This window comes from Ranitomeya imitator, chromosome 3 (assembly GCF_032444005.1).
Source record: "Ranitomeya imitator isolate aRanImi1 chromosome 3, aRanImi1.pri, whole genome shotgun sequence".
In the NCBI taxonomy this organism is placed as follows: Eukaryota; Metazoa; Chordata; class Amphibia; order Anura; family Dendrobatidae; genus Ranitomeya; species Ranitomeya imitator.
This window is the reverse complement of record NC_091284.1, coordinates 433,223,933-433,247,244: the sequence shown is the minus strand read 5'-3', so window position 1 is coordinate 433,247,244 and position 23,312 is coordinate 433,223,933. Positions and strand designations below refer to the sequence as shown.

Genomic DNA, 23,312 nt, shown 5'->3' with positions numbered 1-23,312 from the left:
GAACACACCGTCTCTACACCCCATACCCAATTTGTAGGCCTTATGCAGTGTAGTTTTCACCAACTACTAAACGAGAGTAGGAAGATCAAAGCAATGTGGACGAAACCTGGGGAACACCTTGGAGTGTAACACACCGTCTCTCTACACCCCATACCCAATTTGTAGGCCTAATGCAGTGTAGTTTCCAACAACTATTAAACGAGAGCATTAAGATTGAAGCAATGGAGAGGAAACCTGGGGAACACCTTGGAGTGGAACACACCATCTCTCTACACCCCATACCCAATTTGTAGGCCTAATGCAGTGTAGTTTCCAACAACTACTAAACGAGAGTAGTCTGATCGAAGCAATGTGGATGAAACCTGGGGCACACCTTGGGGCGGCAGACACCGTTAGTAGGCCCTACCAAAGTTGTAGCCCCAATGCAGTTTTAAAATTCCTAGAGGCTGAAAACAAGACTATTGACGCTCAGCTTTTTTCAATGGAACACAGCTGTATTGAGTGGCGCAGACAGACACAGGTAGTAGGCCTTAAACCAAAAATGTGGCTCACTGCAGCTTAAAAAAGGTTACAGGGGTACACAGGCAGCATTGCTCTGGGCAGTGGAGGACAATTTCAATAGTGGACCGCAGACAGACTTTGTACGCCTACTATTAAAAAAAGGATGCTCTATGCAATTAAAAATAGGTTCCAGGGGTACACGGGCAGCAGTGGTCTGGTCAGTGGAGGAGTAGTAGAAAGAACGGGCCGCAGACAGGCTTCGAAGGCCTAACATAAAAAAATATTGGGCTGTAGGCACTTTTAAATAGGTTCCAGGGGTACACAGGCAGCAGTGGTCTGGTCAGTGTAGGAGTAGTAGAAAAAACGGGCCGCAGACAGGCTTCGAAGGCCTAACATAACAAAATATTGGTCTGTAGGCACTTTAACATTGGTTCCAGGGGTACACGGGCAGCAGTAGACTGGTCAGTGTAGTAGTAATAGAAAGAACGGGCCGCAGACAGGCTTCGAAGGCCTAACATAAAAAAATATTGGGCTGTAGGCACTTTAACATTGGTTCCAGGGGTACACGGGCAGCAGTAGACAGGTCAGTGTAGTAGTAGTTGAAAGAACGGGCTGCAGACAGGCTTCGAAGGCCTACAATAAAAAAATATTGGGCTGTAGGCACATTAACATTGGTTCCAGGGGTACACGGGCAGCAGTAGACTGGTCAGTGTAGTAGTAGTAGAAAGAACGGGCCGCAGACAGGCTTCGAAGGCCTAACATAAAAAAATATTGGGCTGTCGGCACTTTTAAATAGGTTCCAGGGGTACACAGGCAGCAGTGGTCTGGTCAGTGTAGTAGTAGTAGTAGAAAGAACGGGCCGCAGACAGGCTTCGAAGGCCTAACATAAAAAAATATTGGGCTGTAGGCACTTTTAAATAGGTTCCAGGGGTACACAGGCAGCAGTGGTCTGGTCAGTGTAGGAGTAGTAGAAAAAACGGGCCGCAGACAGGCTTTGAAGGCCTAACATAACAAAATATTGGGCTGTAGGCACTTTAACATTGGTTCCAGGGGTACACGGGCAGCAGTAGACTGGTCAGTGTAGTAGTAGTAGAAAGAACGGGCCGCAGACAGGCTTCGAAGGCCTAACATAACAAAATATTGGGCTGTAGGCACTTTAACATTGGCTCCAGGGGTACACGGGCAGCAGTAGACTGGTCAGTGTAGTAGTAGTAGAAAGAACGGGCCGCAGACAGGCTTCGAAGGCCTAACATAAAAAAATATTGGGCTGTAGGCACTTTAACATTGGTTCCAGGGGTACACGGGCAGCAGTACACAGGTCAGTGGAAGCCTAGTGGAAGGAGGGACCGCAGACAGGCTTCGAAGGCCTAACATAATAAAATTGGACAGGCTGTAGGCACTTTATAATTGGTTCCAGGAGTACACGGGCAGCAGTAGACAGGTCAGTGGAGGCCTAGTGGAAGGAGGGACCGCAGACAGGCTTCGAAGGCCTAACATAATAAATTGGGCTGGCTGTAGGCAATTTAAAATTGGTTCCAGGGGTACACGGGCAGCAGTACACAGGTCAGTGGAGGCCTAGTGGAAGGAGGGACCGCAGACAGGCTTCGAAGGCTTAACATAATAAAATTGGACAGGCTGTAGGCACTTTATAATTGGTTCCAGGAGTACACGGGCAGCAGTAGACAGGTCAGTGGAGGCCTAGTGGAAGGAGAGACCGCAGACAGGCTTCGAAGGCCTAACATAATAAATTGGGCTGGCTGTAGGCAATTTAAAATTGGTTCCAGGGGTACAAGGGCAGCAGTACACAGGTCAGTGGAGGCCTAGTGGAAGGAGGGACCGCAGACAGGCTTCGAAGGCCTAACATAATAAATTGGGCTGGCTGTAGGCAATTTAAAATTGCTTCCAGGGGTACACGGGCAGCAGTACACAGGTCAGTGGAGGCCTAGTGGAAGGAGGGACCGCAGACAGGCTTCGAAGGCTTAACATAATAAAATTGGACAGGCTGTAGGCACTTTATAATTGGTTCCAGGAGTACACGGGCAGCAGTAGACAGGTCAGTGGAGGCCTAGTGGAAGGAGGGACCGCAGACAGGCTTCGAAGGCCTAACATAATAAATTGGGCTGGCTGTAGGCAATTTAAAATTGGTTCCAGGAGTACACGGGCAGCAGTAGACAGGTCAGTGGAGGCCTAGTGGAAGGAGGGACCGCAGACAGGCTTCGAAGGCCTAACATAATAAATTGGGCTGGCTGTAGGCAATTTAAAATTGGTTCCAGGGGTACACGGGCAGCAGTGGTCTGGTCAGCGGAGGCCGATTGTAATGAGTGTCTGCCAGTTAGTAGTCCAAAACAATAAATAAATGTGAATGTCTCGCATTAAAACAAAACGAAAACACTGAAGGGTGCAATCATTAGGTACAGGGGTGGGATCCTCTGCGTAGTTTCAGACCTACTAATTTAGCGCAAAGTATTTACTGTGGTAAATAGTGGACACTGCCCCTGACTATGTTAAGTACCATCATACATGTCAACACAATGGTATTGTCAGTGGCAGGAATGGAAGGATGTCAGCGCATAGACTAAACATTGGTGGAAGTGTGAGAGATAACTGTGGAAGTGGTAGAGCAATGTTTGACCTGGGGCTGGGTGAACTCTCTTGTGGCCTGCGGTACAGGCCCAGGCCCCCTCATGTTACAACAGTGTGTCTGACGTTGGGTGCGCACCACCACCGCCAGAGACACTTTATTGTACTATGAGGGACCCAGTGGCAGTGCTGTCGACCAAAAGCGGGCACACCCACCTCTTCAGACAAACAGCACTCTCACGGGTGCTTGCGCCAAGTCGCGATACCACGGCCCCGTGTGGGGAGTTTGGCCATTTAGGGAGGTGTAAACATGTCGTATGCTGGACAATCAGCTGCAGCAAATTAGACATTAGAAAAGTAATTCACAGTAGTCCACAGGCAAGAGCTTTTCATAGGAAAGCTAGGTGTCGGCCGGGCAAGGTGGGGCAAAAGAATTCGAAATCCAGTTGTGGTTCATTTTAATGAATGTTAGATCATCAACATTTTGGGTAGCCAGACGAGTCCTTTTTTCGGTTAATATTGAACCTGCAGCACTGAATACTCTTTCTGATAGGACACTAGCTGCCGGGCAAGCAAGCTCCTGCAATGCATATTCTGCCAATTCTGGCCAGGTGTCTAATTTTGATGCCCAGTAATCAAATGGGAATGACGGTTGAGGGAGAACATCGATAAGGGATGAAAAATAGTTTGTAACCATACTGGACAAATGTTGTCTCCTGTCACTTTCAATTGATGCAGCAGTACCTGTCCTGTCTGCGGTCATAGCAAAATCACTCCACAACCTGGTCAGAAAACCCCTCTGTCCAACGCCACTTCTGATGTGTGCACCCCTAACACTTCTGGTCTGCTGCCCCCTGGAGCTCGTGTGAGAACGATCACGTGCGCTGTGTGCTGGGAATGCCTGAAGCAAACGATCAACAAGAGTTGATTGTTTGGTTGCTAATATTAGTTCCAAGTTCTCATGTGACATAATATTTTGCAATTTGCCTTTATAGCGAGGATCAAGGAGGCAGGCCAACCAGTAATCGTCATCGTTCATCATTTTAGTAATGCGTGTGTCCCTTTTGAGGATACGTAAGGCATAATCTGCCATGTGGGCCAAAGTTCCAGTTGTCAAATCTGCGGTTGTGATTGGTTGAGGGGCAGTTTCAGGCAAATCTACGTCACTTGTGTCCCTCAAAAAAACAGAACCCGGCCTTGCCACGCAACCAATTTCCAGTGCCCCCGAGAAAGCTTCCTCATTAAAAATATACTCATCCCCATCATCCTCCTCGTCCTCCACCTCCTCTTCGCCCGCTACCTCGTCCTGTACACTGCCCTGACCAGACAATGGCTGACTGTCATCAAGGCTTTCCTCTTCCTCTGGTGCAGACGCCTGATCCTTTATGTGCGTCAAACTTTGCATCAGCAGACACATTAGGGGGATGCTCATGCTTATTATGGCGTTGTCTGCACTAACCAGCCGTGTGCATTCCTCAAAACACTGAAGGACTTGACACATGTCTTGTATCTTCGACCACTGCCCACCTGACAACTCCATGTCTGCCATCCTACTGCCTGCCCGTGTATGTGTATCCTCCCACAAAAACATAACAGCCCGCCTCTGTTGGCACAGTCTCTGAAGCATGTGCAGTGTTGAGTTCCACCTTGTTGCAACGTCTATGATTAGGCGATGCTGGGGAAGGTTCAAAGACCGCTGATAGGTCTGCATACGGCTGGAGTTAACAGGCAAACGGCGGATATGTGAGCAAAGTCCACGCACTTTGAGGAGCAGGTCGGAGAACCCAGGATAAGTTTTCAATAAGCACTGCACCACCAGGTTTAGGGTGTGAGCCAGGCAAGGAATGTGTTTCAGTTGGGAAAGGGAGATGGCAGCCATGAAATTCCTTCCGTTATCACTCACTACCTTGCCTGCCTCAAGATCTACTGTGCCCAGCCACGACTGCGTTTCTTGCTGCAAGAACTCGGACAGAACTTCCGCGGTGTCTGTTGTCGCCCAAACACTTCATAGCCAATACAGCCTGCTGACGCTTGCCAGTAGCTGGCCCATAATGGGACAACTGGCGTGCAACAGTGTCAGCTGCCGATGGAGTGGTTGGCCGACTGCGGTCTGTGGAAGAGCTCTCTCTTCTGCAGGAGGACGAGGAGGAGGAGGAGGGGGTGCGAACGCCTACAGCCAACTGTTTCCTAGACCGTGGGCTAGGCACAACTGTCCCGAAATTGATGTCCCCTGTGGACCCTGCATCCACCACATTCACCCAGTGTGCCGTGATGGACACGTAACGTCCCTGGCCATGCCTACTGGTCCATGCATCTGTAGTCAGGTGCACCTTTGTACTCACAGATTGCCTGAGTGCATGGACGATGCGCTGTTTAACATGCTGGTGCAGGGCTGGGATGGCTTTTCTGGAAAAAAAGTGTCGACTGGGTAGCTCGTAGCGTGGTTCAGCGTACTCCATCAGGGCTTTGAAAGCTTCGCTTTCAACTAACCGGTAGGGCATCATCTCTAACGAGATTAGTCTAGCTATGTGGGCGTTAAAACCCTGTGTACGCGGATGCGAGGATAAGTACTTCCTTTTTCTAACCAGAGTCTCATGTAGGGTGAGCTGGACTGGAGAGCTGGAGATCGTGGAACTAGCGGGTGTGCCGGTGGACATGGCAGACTGAGAGACGGTTGGAGACGGTGTTGTTTCCGCCGGTGCCCTAGATGCAATATTTCCTCCTACAAAACTGGTGATTCCCTGACCCTGACTGCTTTTGGCTGGCAAAGAAACCTGCACAGATACTGCCGGTGGTGCGGAAAATGGTGGCCTTACAGTGACGGAAGGGATGTTGCGTTGCTGACTAGCTTCATTGGCCGAGGGTGCTACAACCTTAAGGGACGTTTGGTAGTTAGTCCAGGCTTGAAAATGCATGGTGGTTAAATGTCTATGCATGCAACTTGTATTGAGACTTTTAAGATTCTGACCTCTGCTTAAGCTAGTTGAACATTTTTGACAGATGACTTTGCGCTGATCAATTGGATGTTGTTTAAAAAAATGCCAGACTGCACTCTTCCTAGCATCGGATCCCTTTTCAGGGATTGCAGACTGAGCTTTAACCGGATGGCCACGCTGTCCTCCAACAGGTTTTGGCTTTGCCACGCGTTTTGGGCCAGATACGGGCCCGGCAGATGGAACCTGTTGCGATGTTGATGCCTGCTGCGGCCCCTCCTCCACCACTGCTTCAGAACTACTGCCGCCTGCACCCTGTTCCCCCAATGGCTGCCAATTGGGGTCAACAACTGGGTCATCTATTACCTCCTCTTCTAGCTCGTGTGCAACTTCGTCTGTGTCACCGTGTCGGTCGGTGGTATAGCGTTCGTGATGGGGCAACATAGTCTCATCAGGGTCTGATTGTGGATCAGTACCCTGAGAGGGCAATGTTGTGGTCTGAGTCAAAGGACCAGCATAGTATTCTGGCTGTGGCTGTGCATCAGTGCACTCCATGTCAGAATCTACTTGTAATGGGCATGGCCTGTTAACTGTTTCACTTTCTAAGCCAGGAACGGTATGTGTAAAGAGCTCCATGGAGTAACCCGTTGTGTCGCCTGCTGCATCCTTCTCTCTTGTTGTTTTTGCTGAAGAGGACAAGGAAGCGACTTGTCCCTGACCGTGAACATCCACAAACGACACGCTGCTTTTACATTTACCAGTTTCAGAAGAGGAGGCAAAAGAGCTAGAGGCTGAGTCTGCAAGGTAAGCCAAAACTTGCTGTTGCTGCTCCGGCTTTAAAAGCGGTTTTCCTACTCCCAGAAAAGAGAGCGTTCGAGGCCTTGTGTAACCAGACGACGAACCTGGCTCCACAGCTCCAGACTTAGGTGGAATATTTTTTTTCCCACGACCACCTGATGCTCCACTACCACTACCATCATTACCAGCTGACAATGAACGCCCACGGCCACGACCTCTTGCACCAGACTTCCTCATTGTTTTAAAAACTTAACCAAAGTAACTTTATTTGTTGCTGTCAAACAACTTACACGGTGAGCTATAACTTCAGTATGATTTCAATATCCCTTTACAGGTTGGTGAGACCACAAGGAAAATCAAGCATAATGTTACACACTCTGTTTTCTGTGGCACCAAATCACAGAGATGCCACACACGCAGGACTGTCACTCAAGCACAAATGTCAATATTAATCTCCCACTGATTTTTTTTTTTTTTTCAGGGAGACTTTAGAAACAAAATAAAATAAAATGATTTTTTCAGGAATTATTTAGAAACCAAATAAAATAAAATGATTTTTTCAGGGAGAATTTAGAAACCAAATAAAAAAAAAAAAGGCTTTCTAGGGCCACTGAGTGAGAGATGGCACACACAGGAGTCAGGAGTGGCACACAAGCCCAGAGGCCAATATTTTTCTCCCACTGATTGATTTATTGATTTTTTCAGGTAGAATTTAGAACCCAAATCAAGCAAAAAAATAAATAGGCTTTCTATGGCCCACTATTTGAGAGAGAGAGAGAGAGAGATGGCACACCCAGTAGTCAAGACTGGCACACAAGCAGAAAGGGCAATATTAATCTCCAACTGTTTTTTTGTTTTTTTTTCAGGGAGACTTTAGAAGCAAAATAAAATAAAATGATTTTTTCAGGAAGAATTTAGAAACCAAATAAAATAAAATAATTTTTTCAGGGAGAATTTAGAAACCAAATAAAAAAAAAAATAGGCTTTCTATGGCCCACTGAGTGAGAGATGGCACACACAGGAGTCAGGAGTGGCACACAAGCCCAGAGGCCAATATTTTTCTCCCACTGATTGATTTATTGATTTTTTCAGGTAGAATTTAGAACCCAAATCAAGCAAAAAAATAAATAGGCTTTCTATGGCCCACTATTTGAGAGAGAGAGAGAGATGGCACACCCAGGAGTCAAGACTGGCACACAAGCAGAAAGGGCAATATTAATCTCCCACTGTTTTTTTTTTTTTTTTTTCAGGGAGACTTTAGAAACAAAATAAAATAAAATGATTTTTTCAGGAAGAATTTAGAAACCAAATAAAATAAAATGATTTTTTCAGGGAGAATTTAGAAACCAAATAAAAAAATAGGCTTTCTATGGCCCACTGAGTGAGAGATGGCACACACAGGAGTCAGGAGTGGCACACAAGCCCAGAGGCCAATATTTATCTCCCACTGATTGATGTAGTGATTTTTTCAGGTAGATTTTAGAACCCAAATCAAGCAAAAAAATAAATAGGCTTTCTATGGCCCACTGAGTGAGAGATGGCACACACAGGAGTCAGGAGTGGCACACAAGCCCAGAGGCCAATATTTATCTCCCACTGATTGATGTAGTGATTTTTTCAGGTAGATTTTAGAACCCAAATCAAGCAAAAAAATAAATAGGCTTTCTATGGCCCACTGACTGAGAGATGGCACACACAGGAGTCAGGAGTGGCACACAAGCCCTGAGGCCAATATTTTTCTCCCACTGATTGATGTAGTGATTTTTTCAGGTAGATTTTAGAACCCAAATCAAGCAAAAAAATAAATAGGCTTTCTATGGCCCACAATTTGAGAGAGAGAGAGATGGCACACCCAGGAGTCAAGACTGGCACACAAGCAGAAAGGGCAATATTAATCTCCCACCTATGTTTTTTTTTTTCAGGGAGACTTTATAAACAAAATAAAATAAAATGATTTTTTCAGGAATAATTTAGAAACCAAATAAATAAAATGATTTTTTCAATGACAATTTAGAAACCAAATAAAAAAAAAAGGCTTTCTATGCCCCACTGAGTGACAGATGGCACACACAGGAGTCAGGAGTGGCACACAAGCCCGGAGGCCAATATTTTTCTCCCACTGATTGATGTAGTGATTTTATCAGGTAGATTTTAGAACCCAAATCAAGCAAAAAAATAAATAGGCTTTCTATGGCCCACTGACTGAGAGATGGCACACACAGGAGTCAGGAGTGGCACACAAGCCCTGAGGCCAATATTTTTCTCCCACTGATTGATGTAGTGATTTTTTCAGGTAGATTTTAGAACCCAAATCAAGCAAAAAAATAAATAGGCTTTCTATGGCCCACTGACTGAGAGATGGCACACACAGGGATGGCACTCTAGCAGAAATGTCAATCTTAATCTCCCACAAAAAAAAAAAAAAAAAAACGGAGTGTCCAACAATTACTATCTCCCTGCAGTAATCTCAGCCAGGTATGGCAGGCAGCAATAACGAGTGGACTGATGCACAAATTAAATAAAAAGTGTGGACAAACAAAAAAGATAGCTGTGCAGAAAGGAAGGAACAAGAGGATTTGTGCTTTGAAAAAAGCAGTTGGTTTGCACAGCGGCGTACACACAGCAATGCAGCTATCAGGGAGCCTTCTAGGGCAGCCCAATGAGCTACAGCGCTGAGAGAGAGAGAAAAAAAAAATGTAGCTTCCACTGTCCCTGCACACCGAAGGTGGTGTTGGACAGTGGAAATCGCCACAGCACAAGCAGTTTGGTGGTTAATGGACCCTGCCTAACGCTATCCCTGCTTCTGACAAAGCGGCAGCAACCTCTCCCTAAGCTCAGATCAGCAGCACTAAGATGGCGGTCGGCGGGAACGCCCCTATATAGCCCCTGTGACGCCGCAGACAGCAAGCCAATCACTGCAATGCCCTTCTTTAAGATGGTGGGGACCAGGACCTATGTCATCACGCTGCCCACACTCTGCATTCACCTTCATTGGCTGAGAAATGGCGCTTTTCGCGTCATTGAAACGCGACTTTGGCGCGAAAGTCGCATACCGCATGGCCGACACCGCACAAGGGTCGGATCGGGTTTCATGAAACCCGACTTTGCCAAAAGTCGGCGACTTTTGAAAATGAACGACCCGTTTCGCTCAACCCTAGTGAAAAATATAAAAGGGGTCTGAATAATTTCCGTACCACTGTATTTCCTTTCACATTTATTTTATCACAGGAGCAAGTGTTTCTATCATGTCACCAGTCCTGTGAGCTCATCATAAATCAAATCTATGACATACAAGCTCAGTGTCTGCTGGAGCTCATGTGTCACAGACTTGATTTATGATCAGTTCATATGGCTGCAGACAGAGGAGAAACACTCCTTGCTGTGATAAAACAAACACAGAGATGTGTCATTTGTATAATCTCTCATGCTCCCTCCCTTCCTCTGGAGTTGTGGGTATGCATCAAACATTATCTTGAGCAGCTCTGCATAGTCAGATAAGGCAAATAGCACAGTATAAATCAGGGGCATATTTCTAAGATTAACTCAGCATAGGAACTTTTTTTTAATACATTTGTTGATTAAAATGTACTTTAAGGTGAGACAACCCCTTTAATAATCTTTTGTAGTCACTTAAAGCCCATCAATTCATCATTAGGAGTAAAAATAGCTAATATTTGATGCATTAGCATTATAAATGGGTATCATTATTCTCCCACTGATTCTTTCTTTTTCATAAAGATATGTTAGATCAATGATTGTTTCAGATATTTTAAGCAGATATAATTTGTAAGACTTAAAATAAGTTTATTATGAACTATTTATCTCTTGTATTTTTTTTTATTTGTAGAAATTATATCAGTGATGAGAAGAGAAGAAGCAGGTAAAACCACATTACTACTTAAACTGTTATGCTAATTTCAGCTGCAATATAGTTTCTATTACTATTGCATAATTGTTATTGAGTTTTTATAAATCTCTGAAATGGGATTAAATGTACAATACCTAACAAACTCTAATGTAGAAAAAAAAAACAGAATATTTAAAACCAATGCCCACAAAAATCTCAAAATTAAAAGTCATATTAACCTCTTCCCAACAATTACCATACATACGGTATACAGCGCAGATGTGTGTGGACCAAGTTAGTGAGCTGAGCATGCACCATGCACCATGCACAGTGGGTGCCAGCTGTGTTATGCAACCAGCACCCTTCTCTAACAACAGCTATCAGAGCTAACTGTTTAACCACTTAAGTGCTAATGTCAATTTCTGACAGCAGCTTTTTTTCTAAAAATCCTGATAGGGTGTTAATTTGGGTGGTCGTTTCTTCCTCATAGGGTGCCAATGGGTTTCTATGGCCCTCATTGCCACCATCTTTGTACTTCTGTGAAGTAGTGTATAAAACAAATGATAAAACAATCACAGATTTAAGTTTTCTAGGAGACAAAAAAGTATAAAGCCATGAAAAAAATATTTAAAAATAAAAAAAATATTCACCAACCGTTCTCAATGCAAAAATAAAATAATAGTAATAAAAAAAATTAGCATAATCAACTATTTAGCTTTATGTTTGGTGCAGTAAAGTAAACTACTTTAGCATTGATGACCTATCCTTAGGATAGATCATCAATGTCTGACTGATCAGGGTCCGACATCCCTGCCATTAGCTGTTATTAGTGTCGGCAGTGGCTACTGGCTGGAGGTACTCACTTGAGGAGCTGACCGTTTGCTATAGTGGCCACCACAGGGTACTACAAATCTGCCTCCTGTTGATTTGAATAGGAGGTGGATGTGTAGTACCAAGCCTCAACCACTATTAAAAGATGGCTAGCTCCATAAGGGAGTACCTCTGACTGCCGAAGCCGGATGTCGGACCCCGACCGATCAGACATTGATGACCTATCCTAAATAGAGGTCATCAATGCTTAAGTAGTGGACAACCTCTTTAACCTCTTCATGACCGTCCAGAGTAGATATACGCCGGTGTTTGCTGGGCTTTGTGCAGCGCCGACGTTTATCAATGGTGGGTGGTCAAGCAGTGCTCAGGACCCCAGGGCCCTGCAAGCGCTGCGATTCCTGTGTAGAGCAGTTGCTCTGACAGGTGACATCATTGGGACCTGATTATATGTATGTGTAGAAAGAGGATCTAAGCCTTATATAGATTGACCTGCCAACAGCAAATGGTCTAATGAACCCCGCAGACTGCGGGTGAACTTTAATACAATATAATGAGTTTAGTTTCCACCGGAATTAAAAGTCTACCTTTATTAAACCAATATAATATCAAACATATAAAAAATGGATTCTGATTAAAAACAACAACCACACACCTGCCAAGTTAGTAAAAAACAAAGAAAATATCTATAAAAAACACAGAAAATATCTATAAAAAAATTTTTATAAAAAAAAACAAAACAATTTTTTACATTTTTGATTTTTTTTTAAAATATTTAAAAAAAAATTAAATTTTTTTAGGGAAATATATAGTATTTGAATATTTTAATATATAGTATATATACTGTTTAAAGAGGGGGAAAAGAAATACAGTAATAAAATTAACAATAAACTGTTAGGTGTCACCTCATGATTATTAACCCCTTTACCCCCAAGGGTGGTTTGCACGTTAATGACAGGGCCAATTTTTACAATTCTGACCACTGTCCCTTTATGAGGTTATAACTCTGGAACGCTTCAACGGATCCCAGTGAATCTGACATTGTTTTCTCGAGACATATTGTACATCATGACAATGGTAAAAATTCTTTGATAGTACCTGCGTTTATTTGTGAAAAAAACGGAAATTTGGCGAAAATTATGAAAATATCGCAATTTTCCAACTTTGAATTTTTATGCAATTAAATCACAGAGATATGTCACACAAAATACTTAATAAGTAACATTTCCCACATGTTTACTTTAAAAAAAATTTTGTTAGGGAGTTATAAGGGTGAAAAGTTGACCAGCAATTTCTCATTTTTACAACACCATTTTTTTTTAGGGACCACATCTCATTTGAAGTCATTTTGAGGGGTCTATATGATAGAAAATACCCAAGTGTGACACCATTCTAAAAACTACACCCCTCAAGGTGCTCAAAACCACATTCAAGAAGTTTATTAACCCTTCTGGTGCTTCACAGGAATTTTTTGAATGTTTAAATAAAAATGAACATTTAACTTTTTTTCACAAAAAATGTAATTCAGCTCCAATTTGTTTTATTTTACTAAGGGTAACAGGAGAAAATGGACCCCAAACATTGTTGTACAATTTGTCCTGAGTATGCCAATACCCCACATGTGGGGGTAAACCACTGTTTGGGCGCATGGCAGAGCTCGGAAGCGAAGGAGTGCCATTTGACTTTTCAATGCAAAATTGACTGGAATTGAGATGGGACGCCATGTTTCGTTTGGAGAGCCCCTGATGTGCCTAAACATTGAAACCCCCCACAAGTGACACCCTTTTGGAAAGTAGACCCCCTAAGGAACTTATCTAGAGGTGTGGTGAGCACTTTGACCCACCAAGTGCTTCACAGAAGTTTATAATGCAGAACCGTAAAAATAAAAAATCATATTTTTTCACAAAAATTATCTTTTCGCCCCCAATTTTTTATTTTTCCAAGGGTAAGAGAAGAAATTGGACCCCAAAAGTTGTTGTACAATTTGTCCTGAGTATGCTGATACCCCATATGTGGGGATAAACCACTGTTTGGGCGGATGGGAGAGCTCGGAAGGGAAGGAGCGCCGTTTGACTTTTCAATGCAAAATTGACAGGAATTGAGATGGGACGCCATGTTGCGTTTGGAGAGCCACTGATGTGCCTAAACATTGAAACCCCCCACAAGTGACACCATTTTGGAAAGTAGACCCCCTAAGGAACTTATCTAGAGATGTGGTGAGCACTTTGACCCACCAAGTGCTTCACAGAAGTTTATAATGCAGAACCGTAAAAATAACAAATCATATTTTTTCACAAAAATTATCTTTTCGCCCCCAATTTTTTATTTTCCCAAGGGTAAGAGAAGAAATTGGACCCCAACAGTTGTTGTACAATTTGTCCTGAGTACGCTGATACCCCATATGTGGGGGTAAACCACTGTTTGGGTGGATGGGAGAGCTCGGAAAGGAAGGAGCGCCGTTTGTCTTTTCAATGCAAAATTGACAGGAATTGAGATGAGACGCCATGTTGCGTTTGCAGAGCCCCTAATGTACCTAAATAGTAGAAACCCCTCACAAGTGACACCATTTTGGAAAGTAGACCCCCTAAGGAACTTATCTAGATGTGTCATGAGCGCTTTGACCCACCAAGGGCTTCACAGAAGTTTATAATGGAGAGCCGTAAAAATAAAATAAAAATTTTTTCCCACAAAAATTATTTTTAGCCCCCAGTTTTGTATTTTCCCGAGGGTAAGAGGAGAAATTTGACCTCAAAAGTTGTTGTCGTCCAATTTGTCCTGAGTACGCTGATACCCCATATGTTGGGGGGAACCACCGTTTGGGCGCATGGGAGGGCTCGGAAGGGAAGGAGTGCCATTTGGAATGCAGACTTAGATGGAATGGTCTGCAGGCATCACATTGCGTTTGCAGTACCCCTAATGTACCTAAACAGTAGAAAACCCCCACAAGTGACCCCATATTGGAAACTAGACCCCCCAGGGAACTTATCTAGATGTGTTGTGAGAACTTTGAACCCCCAAGTGTTTCACTACAGTTTATAACGCAGAGCCGTAAAAATAAAAAATCCTTTTTTTTTCCCACAAAAATTATTTTTAGCCCCCAGTTTTGTATTTTCCCAAGGGTAACAGGAGAAATTGGACCCCAACAGTTGTTGTCCTATTTGTCCTGAGTACGCTGATACCCCATATGTTGGGGTAAACCCCTGTTTGGGCACATGGGAGAGCTCGGAAGGGAAGAAGCACTGTTTTACTTTTTCAACGCAGAATTGGCTGGAATTGAGATCGGACGCCATGTCGCGTTTGGAGAGCCCCTGATGTGCCTAGACAGTGGAAACCCCCCAATTATAACTGAAACCCTAATCCAAACACACCCCTAACCCTAATTCCAATGGTAACCCTAACCACACCTCTAACCCTGACACACCCCTAACCCTAATCCCAACCCTATTCCCAACTGTAAATGTAATCTAAACCCTAACTGTAACTTTAGCCCCAACCCAAACTGTAGCCCTAGCCCTAACCCTAGCCCTAGCCCTAACCCTAACCCTAGCCCTAACCCTAGCCCTAACCCTATCCCTAACCCTAACCCTAGCCCTAACCCTAACCCTAGCCCTAACCCTAACCCTAGCCCTAACCCTAACACTAACCCTAGCCCTAACCCTAGCCCTAACCCTAACCCTAGCCCTAGCCCTAATGGGAAAATGGAAATAAATACATTTTTTTAATTTTTCCCTAACTAAGGGGGTGATGAAGGGGGGTTTGATTTACTTTTATAGTGGGTTTTTTAGCTGATTTTTATGATTGGCAGCCGTCACACACTGAAAGACGCTTTTTATTGCAAAAAATATTTTTTGCATTACCACATTTTGAGAGCTATAATTTTTCCATATTTTGGTCCACAGAGTCATGTGAGGTCTTGTTTTTTGCGGGACGAGTTGACGTTTTTATTGGTAACATTTTCGGGCATATGACATTTTTTGATCACTTTTTATTCTGATTTTTGTGAGGCAGAATGACCAAAAACCAGCTATTCATGAATTTCTTTTGGGGGAGGCGTTTATACCGTTCCGCGTTTGGTAAAATTGATAAAGCAGTTTTATTCTTTGGGTCAGTACGATTACAACAACACCTCATTTATATCATTTTTTTTATGTTTTGGCGCTTTTATACGATAAAAACTATTTTATAGAAAAAATAATTATTTTTGCATCGCTTTATTCTCAGGACTATAACTTTTTTATTTTTTTTGCTGATGATGCTGTATGGCGGCTCCTTTTTTGCGGGACAAGATGACATTTTCAGCGTTACCATGGTTATTTATATCTGTCTTTTTGATCGCGTGTTATTCCACTTTTTGCTCGGCAGTATGATAATAAAGCGTTGTTTTTTGCCTCGTTTTTTTTTTTTTCTTACGGTGTTTACTGAAGGGGTTAATTAGTGGGCCAGTTTTATAGGTCGGGCCGTTACGGACGTGGCGATACTAAATATATGTACTTTTATTGTTTTTTTTAGTTATTTAGATAAAGAAATGTATTCATGGGAATTATATATTTTTTTTTTTTTCATTATTTAGGAATATTTTTTTTTATTTTTTTTTTACACATTTGGAAATTTTTTTTTTTAACTTTTTTACTTTGCCCCAGGGGGGGACATCACAGATCGGTGATCTGACAGTTTGCACAGCACTCTGTCAGATCACCGATCTGATAGCAGTGCAGGCTGCTTCACAGTGCCTGCTCTGAGCAGGCTCTGTGAAGCCACCTCTCTCCCTGCAGGACCCGGATCTGTGGCCATCTTGGATCTGGGTCTGGAGCAGGCAGGGAGGGAGGTAAGACCCTTGCAGCAACGCGATCACATCGCGTTGCTGCGGGGGGCTCAGGGAAGCCCGCAGGGAGCCCCCTCCCTGTGCGATGCTTCCCTGCACCGCCGGCACATCGCGATCATCTTTGATCGCGGTGTGCCAGGGGTTAATGTGTCTGGGGCGGTCCGTGACCGCTCCTGGCACATAGTGCCGGATGTCAGCTGTGATTTCATGAGGAAATGTCCGGACGCACAATTTGTATGCCGCAAAAGTGTATACCCTTTAGGGATTGCCCGTGTTTCTCCCTGAAATGCCGTAAGAGTGGATGTTGTTGTGAATTCTGTTATCGAACTCCCTCCTGTGGTCATGAATGGTACTTCGGCGAGTTCTGTCCATGGACTCCCTCTGGTGGCTGTGAGTGGAGCTGCTGCTTCTGAGGTTCCTTTCACAGGTGACGTAGTTTATTCTTTGGCTGGCTGCTCTATTTAACTCCACTCAGATCGTTACTCCATGCCAGCTGTCAATGTTCTTGTACTGGTTCAGTTTGCTCTTGGATCTTTCGGGTGACCTGTCTACTCCAGCAGAAGTTAAGTCCCTGCTAGTTTATTATTTGTTCTTTGTTTTCTTGTCCAGCTTGCTATCATGATTTTGCTTTGCTAGCTGGAAGCTCTGGGATGCAGAGTGGCACCTCCACACCGTGAGTCGGTGCGGAGGTCTTTTTGCACACTCTGCGTGGTCTTTTGTAGTTTTTTGTGCTGACCGCAAAGATACCTTTCCTATCCTCAGTCTGTTTAGTTAGTCTGGCCTCCCTTTGCTGAAACTTGTTTCATTCCTGTGTTTGTGACTTTCATCTTAACTCACAGTCAATATATGTGGGGGGCTGCCTTTTCCTTTGGGGAATTTCTCTGAGGCAAGCTAGGCTTTATTTTCTATCTCTAGGGCTAGTTAGCTCTTAGGCTGTGAAGAGGCGTCTAGGCCGAGTTAGGTACGCTCCACGGCTATTTCTAGTGTGTGTGATAGGATTAAGGGTTGCGGTCAGCAGAGCTCCCACTTCCCAGAGCTTGTTCTGTGTTAGTTAACCATCAGGTCGTTCCAGGTGCTCCTAACCACCAGGTCCATAACAGGATGTCCTGTGAATCCTCTTTGTATATTCTTACAATGCTCTTTTATTCGTACTTGTAGTTGTCTCTTTGTACGCCCCACATACAATTTCTTGCATGGACACTGAATTAAATAGATCACTCCGGTGGTGTGGCAGGACATAGAATCTTTAATTGTAAATTGTTTGATTCCGTCCGAGTCAAAGAATGTTAATTGTCTTGCTTTTTTAAAACTAGTGTGCATGCATCCGTAGCACCCTTTACACGGTAGAAATCCTTCTTTGGAAGAATTAGGAACTGACATACCCCCTGATTGTTTTGTGAGGACCATTCTAGTGGTGGGGGCTATCAGATGGCCTAGGGATTGGGCCTTGCGGTATATAAACCTAGCATGGCTCGGGAGGTGCTCTCCTATTACCTTGTCCTTTTGTAGGACCGACCAGTGCTTGCGTATAATGTTGGTAAATCTATTGTGCCTTGCATGAAACTGCGTTATGAATGGTAACTCAAAGACTTGCTGCTGTAAATTTGGAACTGCTGTTGTGACGGTCGTATTATTGGTGTTATTATTATTACTCTTCAACAAGATTTCCCTTGACAGTGAGGCCACTTCTCTATATGCTTTTTCCAACACCGGTCTGGGGTACCCTTTTTCCAAGAATTGTTGTGTTAAATGACTAGCTTCCTCATTATAGTCCGCCATCTTTGTACAGTTGCGTCGTACCCTAGTATATTGGCTTTTGGGTATGTTTAGTAGCCATACTGGTAGATGACAACTCGTCATGTGGATGAAGCTATTAGAGTCAACCTCCTTGCGGTAACAACTAGTGCATAGCTGATTACCGTCCACATAAATTTTCAGGTCCAGAAAATTGACACTGGTGGTGCTAGTGTTTGGTGTAAACTCTAGGCCGTATTGATTATTGTTTAGACCTGAGATAAAAACTTCTAGATCCTTATGGAAACCTTCCCATATAAAGAGGATGTCGTTGATGAATCGATGCCAGATCACTAACCCTGGATATAGCTGGCCATTCTTACTGATATGGGATTCCTCCCAGTTGGCGACATAAATGTTGGCATAACTAGGCGCAAACCACGTGCCCATGGCGGTACCCCATGTTTGAATATAGTACTCCTCTTCATACAGGAAATAGTTGTGCTGTAATATAAATTTGATGCATTCCAGAATATATTCTATTTGTATTGCAGTGTATATGTTTAAGCCCTGAAGGGAGTGATGGACCGCCTGACACCCTTTTTCCTGATTTATTACTGTGTAAAGTGACTTGATGTCAAGGGTCCCTAAGATGTAATTACTTTTCCACTCAATTCCCGCCAGAACCTCTACTGTGTGTCCAGTATCCTTTAGGTACGCTGGGATCAACTTCATGCATTTCTGCAAATGTACATCAACATATCTAGATAAATTAGCTGTTAAGCTATTGATACCCGATATGATGGGCCTAGCGGGAGGGTTGATGGTGCTTTTGTGTAACTTAGGGATGTGGTAGAAAATGAATTTTTCTTTATTTTGAACAAAAACCCCAGCAGGGCCATTTTCTACCACATCCCTAAGTTACACAAAAGCACCATCAACCCTCCCGGTAGGCTCATCATATCGGGTATCACTAGCTTAACAGCTAATTTATCTAGATACTTTGATGTACATTTGCAGAAATGCATGAAGTTGATCCCAACGTACCTAAAGAATACTGGACACACATTAGAGGTTCTGGCGGGAATTGAGTGGAAAAGTAATTACATCTTAGGGACCCTTGACATCAAGTCACTTTACACAGTAATAAATCAGGAAAAAGGGTGTCAAGCGGTCCATCACTCCCTTCAGGGTTTAAACATATACACTGCAATACAAATAGAATATATTCTGGATTGCATCAAATTTATATTACAGCACAACTATTTCCTGTATGAAGAGGAGTACTATATTCAAACATGGGGTACCGTCATGGGCACGTGGTTTGCGCCTAGTTATGCCAATATTTATGTCGCCAACTGGGAGGAATCCCATATCAGTAAGGATGGCCAGCTATATCCAGGGTTAGTGATCTAGCGTCGATTCATCAACGACATCCTCTTTATATGGGAAGGTTCCCATGAGGATGTAGAAGTTTTTATCTCAGGTCTAAACAATAATCAATACGGCCTAGAGTTTACACCAAACACTAGCACCACCAGTGTCAATTTTCTGGACCTGAAGATTTATGTGGACGGTAATCAGCTATGCACTAGTTGTTACCGCAAGGAGGTTGACTCTAATAGCTTCATCCACATGACGAGTTGTCATCTACCAGTATGGCTACTAAACATACCCAAAAGCCAATATACTAGGGTACGACGCAACTGTACAAAGATGGCGGACTATAATGAGGAAGCTAGTCATTTAACACAACAATTCTTAGAAAAAGGGTACCCCAGACTGGTGTTGGAAAAAGCATATAGAGAAGTGGCCTTACTGTCAAGGGAAATCTTGTTGAAGAGTAATAATAATAACACCAATAATACGACCGTCACAACAGCAGTTCCCAATTTACAGCAGCAAGTCTTTGAGTTACCATTCATAACGCAGTTTCATGCAAGGCACAATAGATTTACCAACATTATACGCAAGCACTGGTCGGTCCTACAAAAGGACAAGGTAATAGGAGAGCACCTCCCGAGCCATCCTAGGTTTATATACCGCGAGGCCCAATCCCTAGGCCATCTGATAGCTCCCACCACTAAAATGGTCCTCACAAAACAATCAGGGGGTATGTCAGTTCCTAATTCTTCCAAAGAAGGATTTCTACCGTGTAAAGGGTGCTATGGATGCATGCACACTAGTTTTAAAAAAACAAGACAATTAAAATTCTTTGACTCGGACGGAATCAAACAATTTACAATTAAAGATTCTATGTCCTGCCACACCACCAGAGTAATCTATTTAATTCAGTGTCCATGCAAGAAATTGTATGTGGGGCGTACAAAGAGACAACTACAAGTACGCATAAAAGAGCATTGTAAGAATATACAAAGAGGATTCACAGGACATCCACTCTCACGGCATTTCAGGGAGAAACACGGGCAATCCCTAAAGAGTATACACTTTTGCGGCATACAAATTGTGCGTCCGGACAAAAGGGGGGGGATTTCCTCATGAAAATGTCGAGACTTGAATGGATTTTTTCCTTAGACAGTTTATACCCCAAAGGGTTGAATTGGGAACTTGAATTATAAGCATTTTAATAATCATGAGGTGACACCTAACAGTTTATTGTTAATTGTATTACTGTATTTCTTTTCCCCCTCTTTAAACATTATACATACTATATATTAAAATATTCAAATACTATATATTTTCCTAAAAAATGTTAAATTTTTTTAAATATTTCAAAAAAAATTCAAAAATGTAAAAAAAAAATTTTTTTTTTTTTATAAAATTTTTTTTAATAGATATTTTCTGTGTTTTTTATAGATATTTTCTTTGTTTTTTACTAACTTGGCAGGTGTGTGGTTGTTGTTTTTAATCAGAATCCATTTTTTATATGTTTGATATTATATTGGTTTAATAAAGGTAAACTTTTAATTCCGGTGGAAACTAAACTCATTATATTGTATTAAAGTTCACCCGCAGTCTGTGGGGTTCATTAGACCATTTGCTGATGGCAGGTCAATCTATATAAGGCTTAGATCCTCTTTCTACACATACATATAATGAATGAATTTTTTTTAAAAAGTAGATATATCAGCAGGATTCATATACATCCGGTTTTACATTCACCATTTTTTTCATTGCGGGGGCAGATTAAGGTGGTTTCATTAGGACAATGTAGTGTGACAGTTAAATTGGACCTATAGCTAGGATGGGGCTCTCAGCGGGGTGCCCGCAGATATGCTTATATACTGAGCAAGTTACGTGGGGTGGTAACCCTGATGAAGGAGTGCGGTATACTCCAAAACGCGTTGGTTAGTCTTTTGCCCTAGTCAGGCTCCGTAGGCCTGTGACGTCACACGCTGTTCTGACAGCGTCGGCCATCTTTTCCCAGTGTAACCAGGGACGCCTCCGGCCGGGACGTTCCCTGGCTCTGCACCGCGCAGCAGCAACTTGCACTTAGTACGGGCAGCTGAGGCTGCCCTGCTCCCACCCCACTCCAAGCTCCTGCAAGCCACCTTGCCTCCACCTACGCCAGGATCCCCCAGGGAAGGGCGGCACTCTGTTCCTGGTACTCTCCGTGGACATTGCACGCAGACAGCACTAGCTGGTGTGCGCCTATTCTATTATTAGCTCCTGTGAGCCACTTGGCCCCAGCACTCACCGCTGACACCGGTGAAGGACAGCGTTCTACTCCAAACACGGTCGGCTCCACATCTATTCAGGCTGGCGGTCAACTCACGCGGTAAGGAACCTACTTATAACAGCTACAAGCACGCAGATTTTATACATCTATTTACTGTGGCCTCTATATTCATTTATTGAGTATTATGCAGCATGTGCATGCTCAATAGGTAGAGCATTATTCAGTACCATAGAAGTGCAGACCATTTTCATCTAGGTGGAATATACAGTGGGGCAAAAAAGTATTTAGTCAGTCAGCAATAGTGCAAGTTCCACCACTTAAAAAGATGAGAGGCGTCTGTAATTTACATCATAGGTAGACCTCAACTATGGGAGGCAAACTGAGAAAAAAAAATCCAGAAAATCACATTGTCTGTTTTTTTATCATTTTTTTTGCATATTATGGTGGAAAATAAGTATTTGGTCAGAAACAAACAATCAAGATTTCTGGCTCTCACAGACCTGTAACTTCTTCTTTAAGAGTCTCCTCTTTCCTCCACTCATTACCTGTAGTAATGGCACCTGTTTAAACTTGTTATCAGTATAAAAAGACACCTGTGCACACCCTCAAACAGTCTGACTCCAAACTCCACTATGGTGAAGACCAAAGAGCTGTCAAAGGACACCAGAAACAAAATTGTAGCCCTGCACCAGGCTGGGAAGACTGAATCTGCAATAGCCAACCAGCTTGGAGTGAAGAAATCAACAGTGGGAGCAATAATTAGAAAATGGAAGACATACAAGACCACTGATAATCTCCCTCGATCTGGGGCTCCACGCAAAATCCCAGCCCGTGGGGTCAGAATGATCACAAGAACGGTGAGCATAAATCCAAGAACCACGCGGGGGGACCTAGTGAATGAACTGCAGAGAGCTGGGACCAATGTAACAAGGCCTACCATAAGTAACACACTACGCCACCATGGACTCAGATCCTGCAGTGCCAGACGTGTCCCACTGCTTAAGCCAGTACATGTCCGGGCCCATCTGAAGTTTGCTAGAGAGCATTTGGATGATCCAGAGGAGTTTTGGGAGAATGTCCTATGGTCTGATGAAACCAAACTGGAACTGTTTGGTAGAAACACAACTTGTCGTGTTTGGAGGAAAAAGAATGCTGAGTTGCATCCATCAAACACCATACCTACTGTAAAGCATGGTGGTGGAAACATCATGCTTTGGGGCTGTTTCTCTGCAAAGGGGCCAGGACGACTGATCCGGGTACATGAAAGAATGAATGGTGCCATGTATCGTGAGATTTTGAGTGCAAACCTCCTTCCATCAGCAAGGGCATTGAAGATGAAACGTGGCTGGGTCTTTCAACATGACAATGATCCAAAGCAGACCGCCAGGGCAATGAAGGAGTGGCTTCGTAAGAAGCATTTCAAGGTCCTGGAGTGGCCTAGCCAGTCTCCAGATCTCAACCCTATGGAAAACCTTTGGAGGGAGTTGAAAGTCCGTGTTGCCAAGCGAAAAGCCAAAAACATCACTGCTCTAGAGGAGATCTGCATGGAGGAATGGGCCAACATACCAACAACAGTGTGTGGCAACCTTGTGAAGACTTACAGAAAACGTTTGACCTCTGTCATTATCA

General features: G+C 43.5%; 1 protein-coding gene across 1 annotated transcript in view; it reads left to right on the top strand.

Annotated features, from left to right (window-relative positions):
- Positions 1 to 23,312, top strand: part of SSC4D (scavenger receptor cysteine rich family member with 4 domains) — a 253,266-nt gene that overhangs the window by 129,665 nt on the left and 100,289 nt on the right. Inside the window, exon 2 of the mRNA XM_069759824.1 lies at positions 10,660 to 10,692. Coding sequence (XP_069615925.1) covers positions 10,660 to 10,692 — 33 coding nt within the window. The remainder of the gene's footprint in view (positions 1 to 10,659; positions 10,693 to 23,312) is intronic.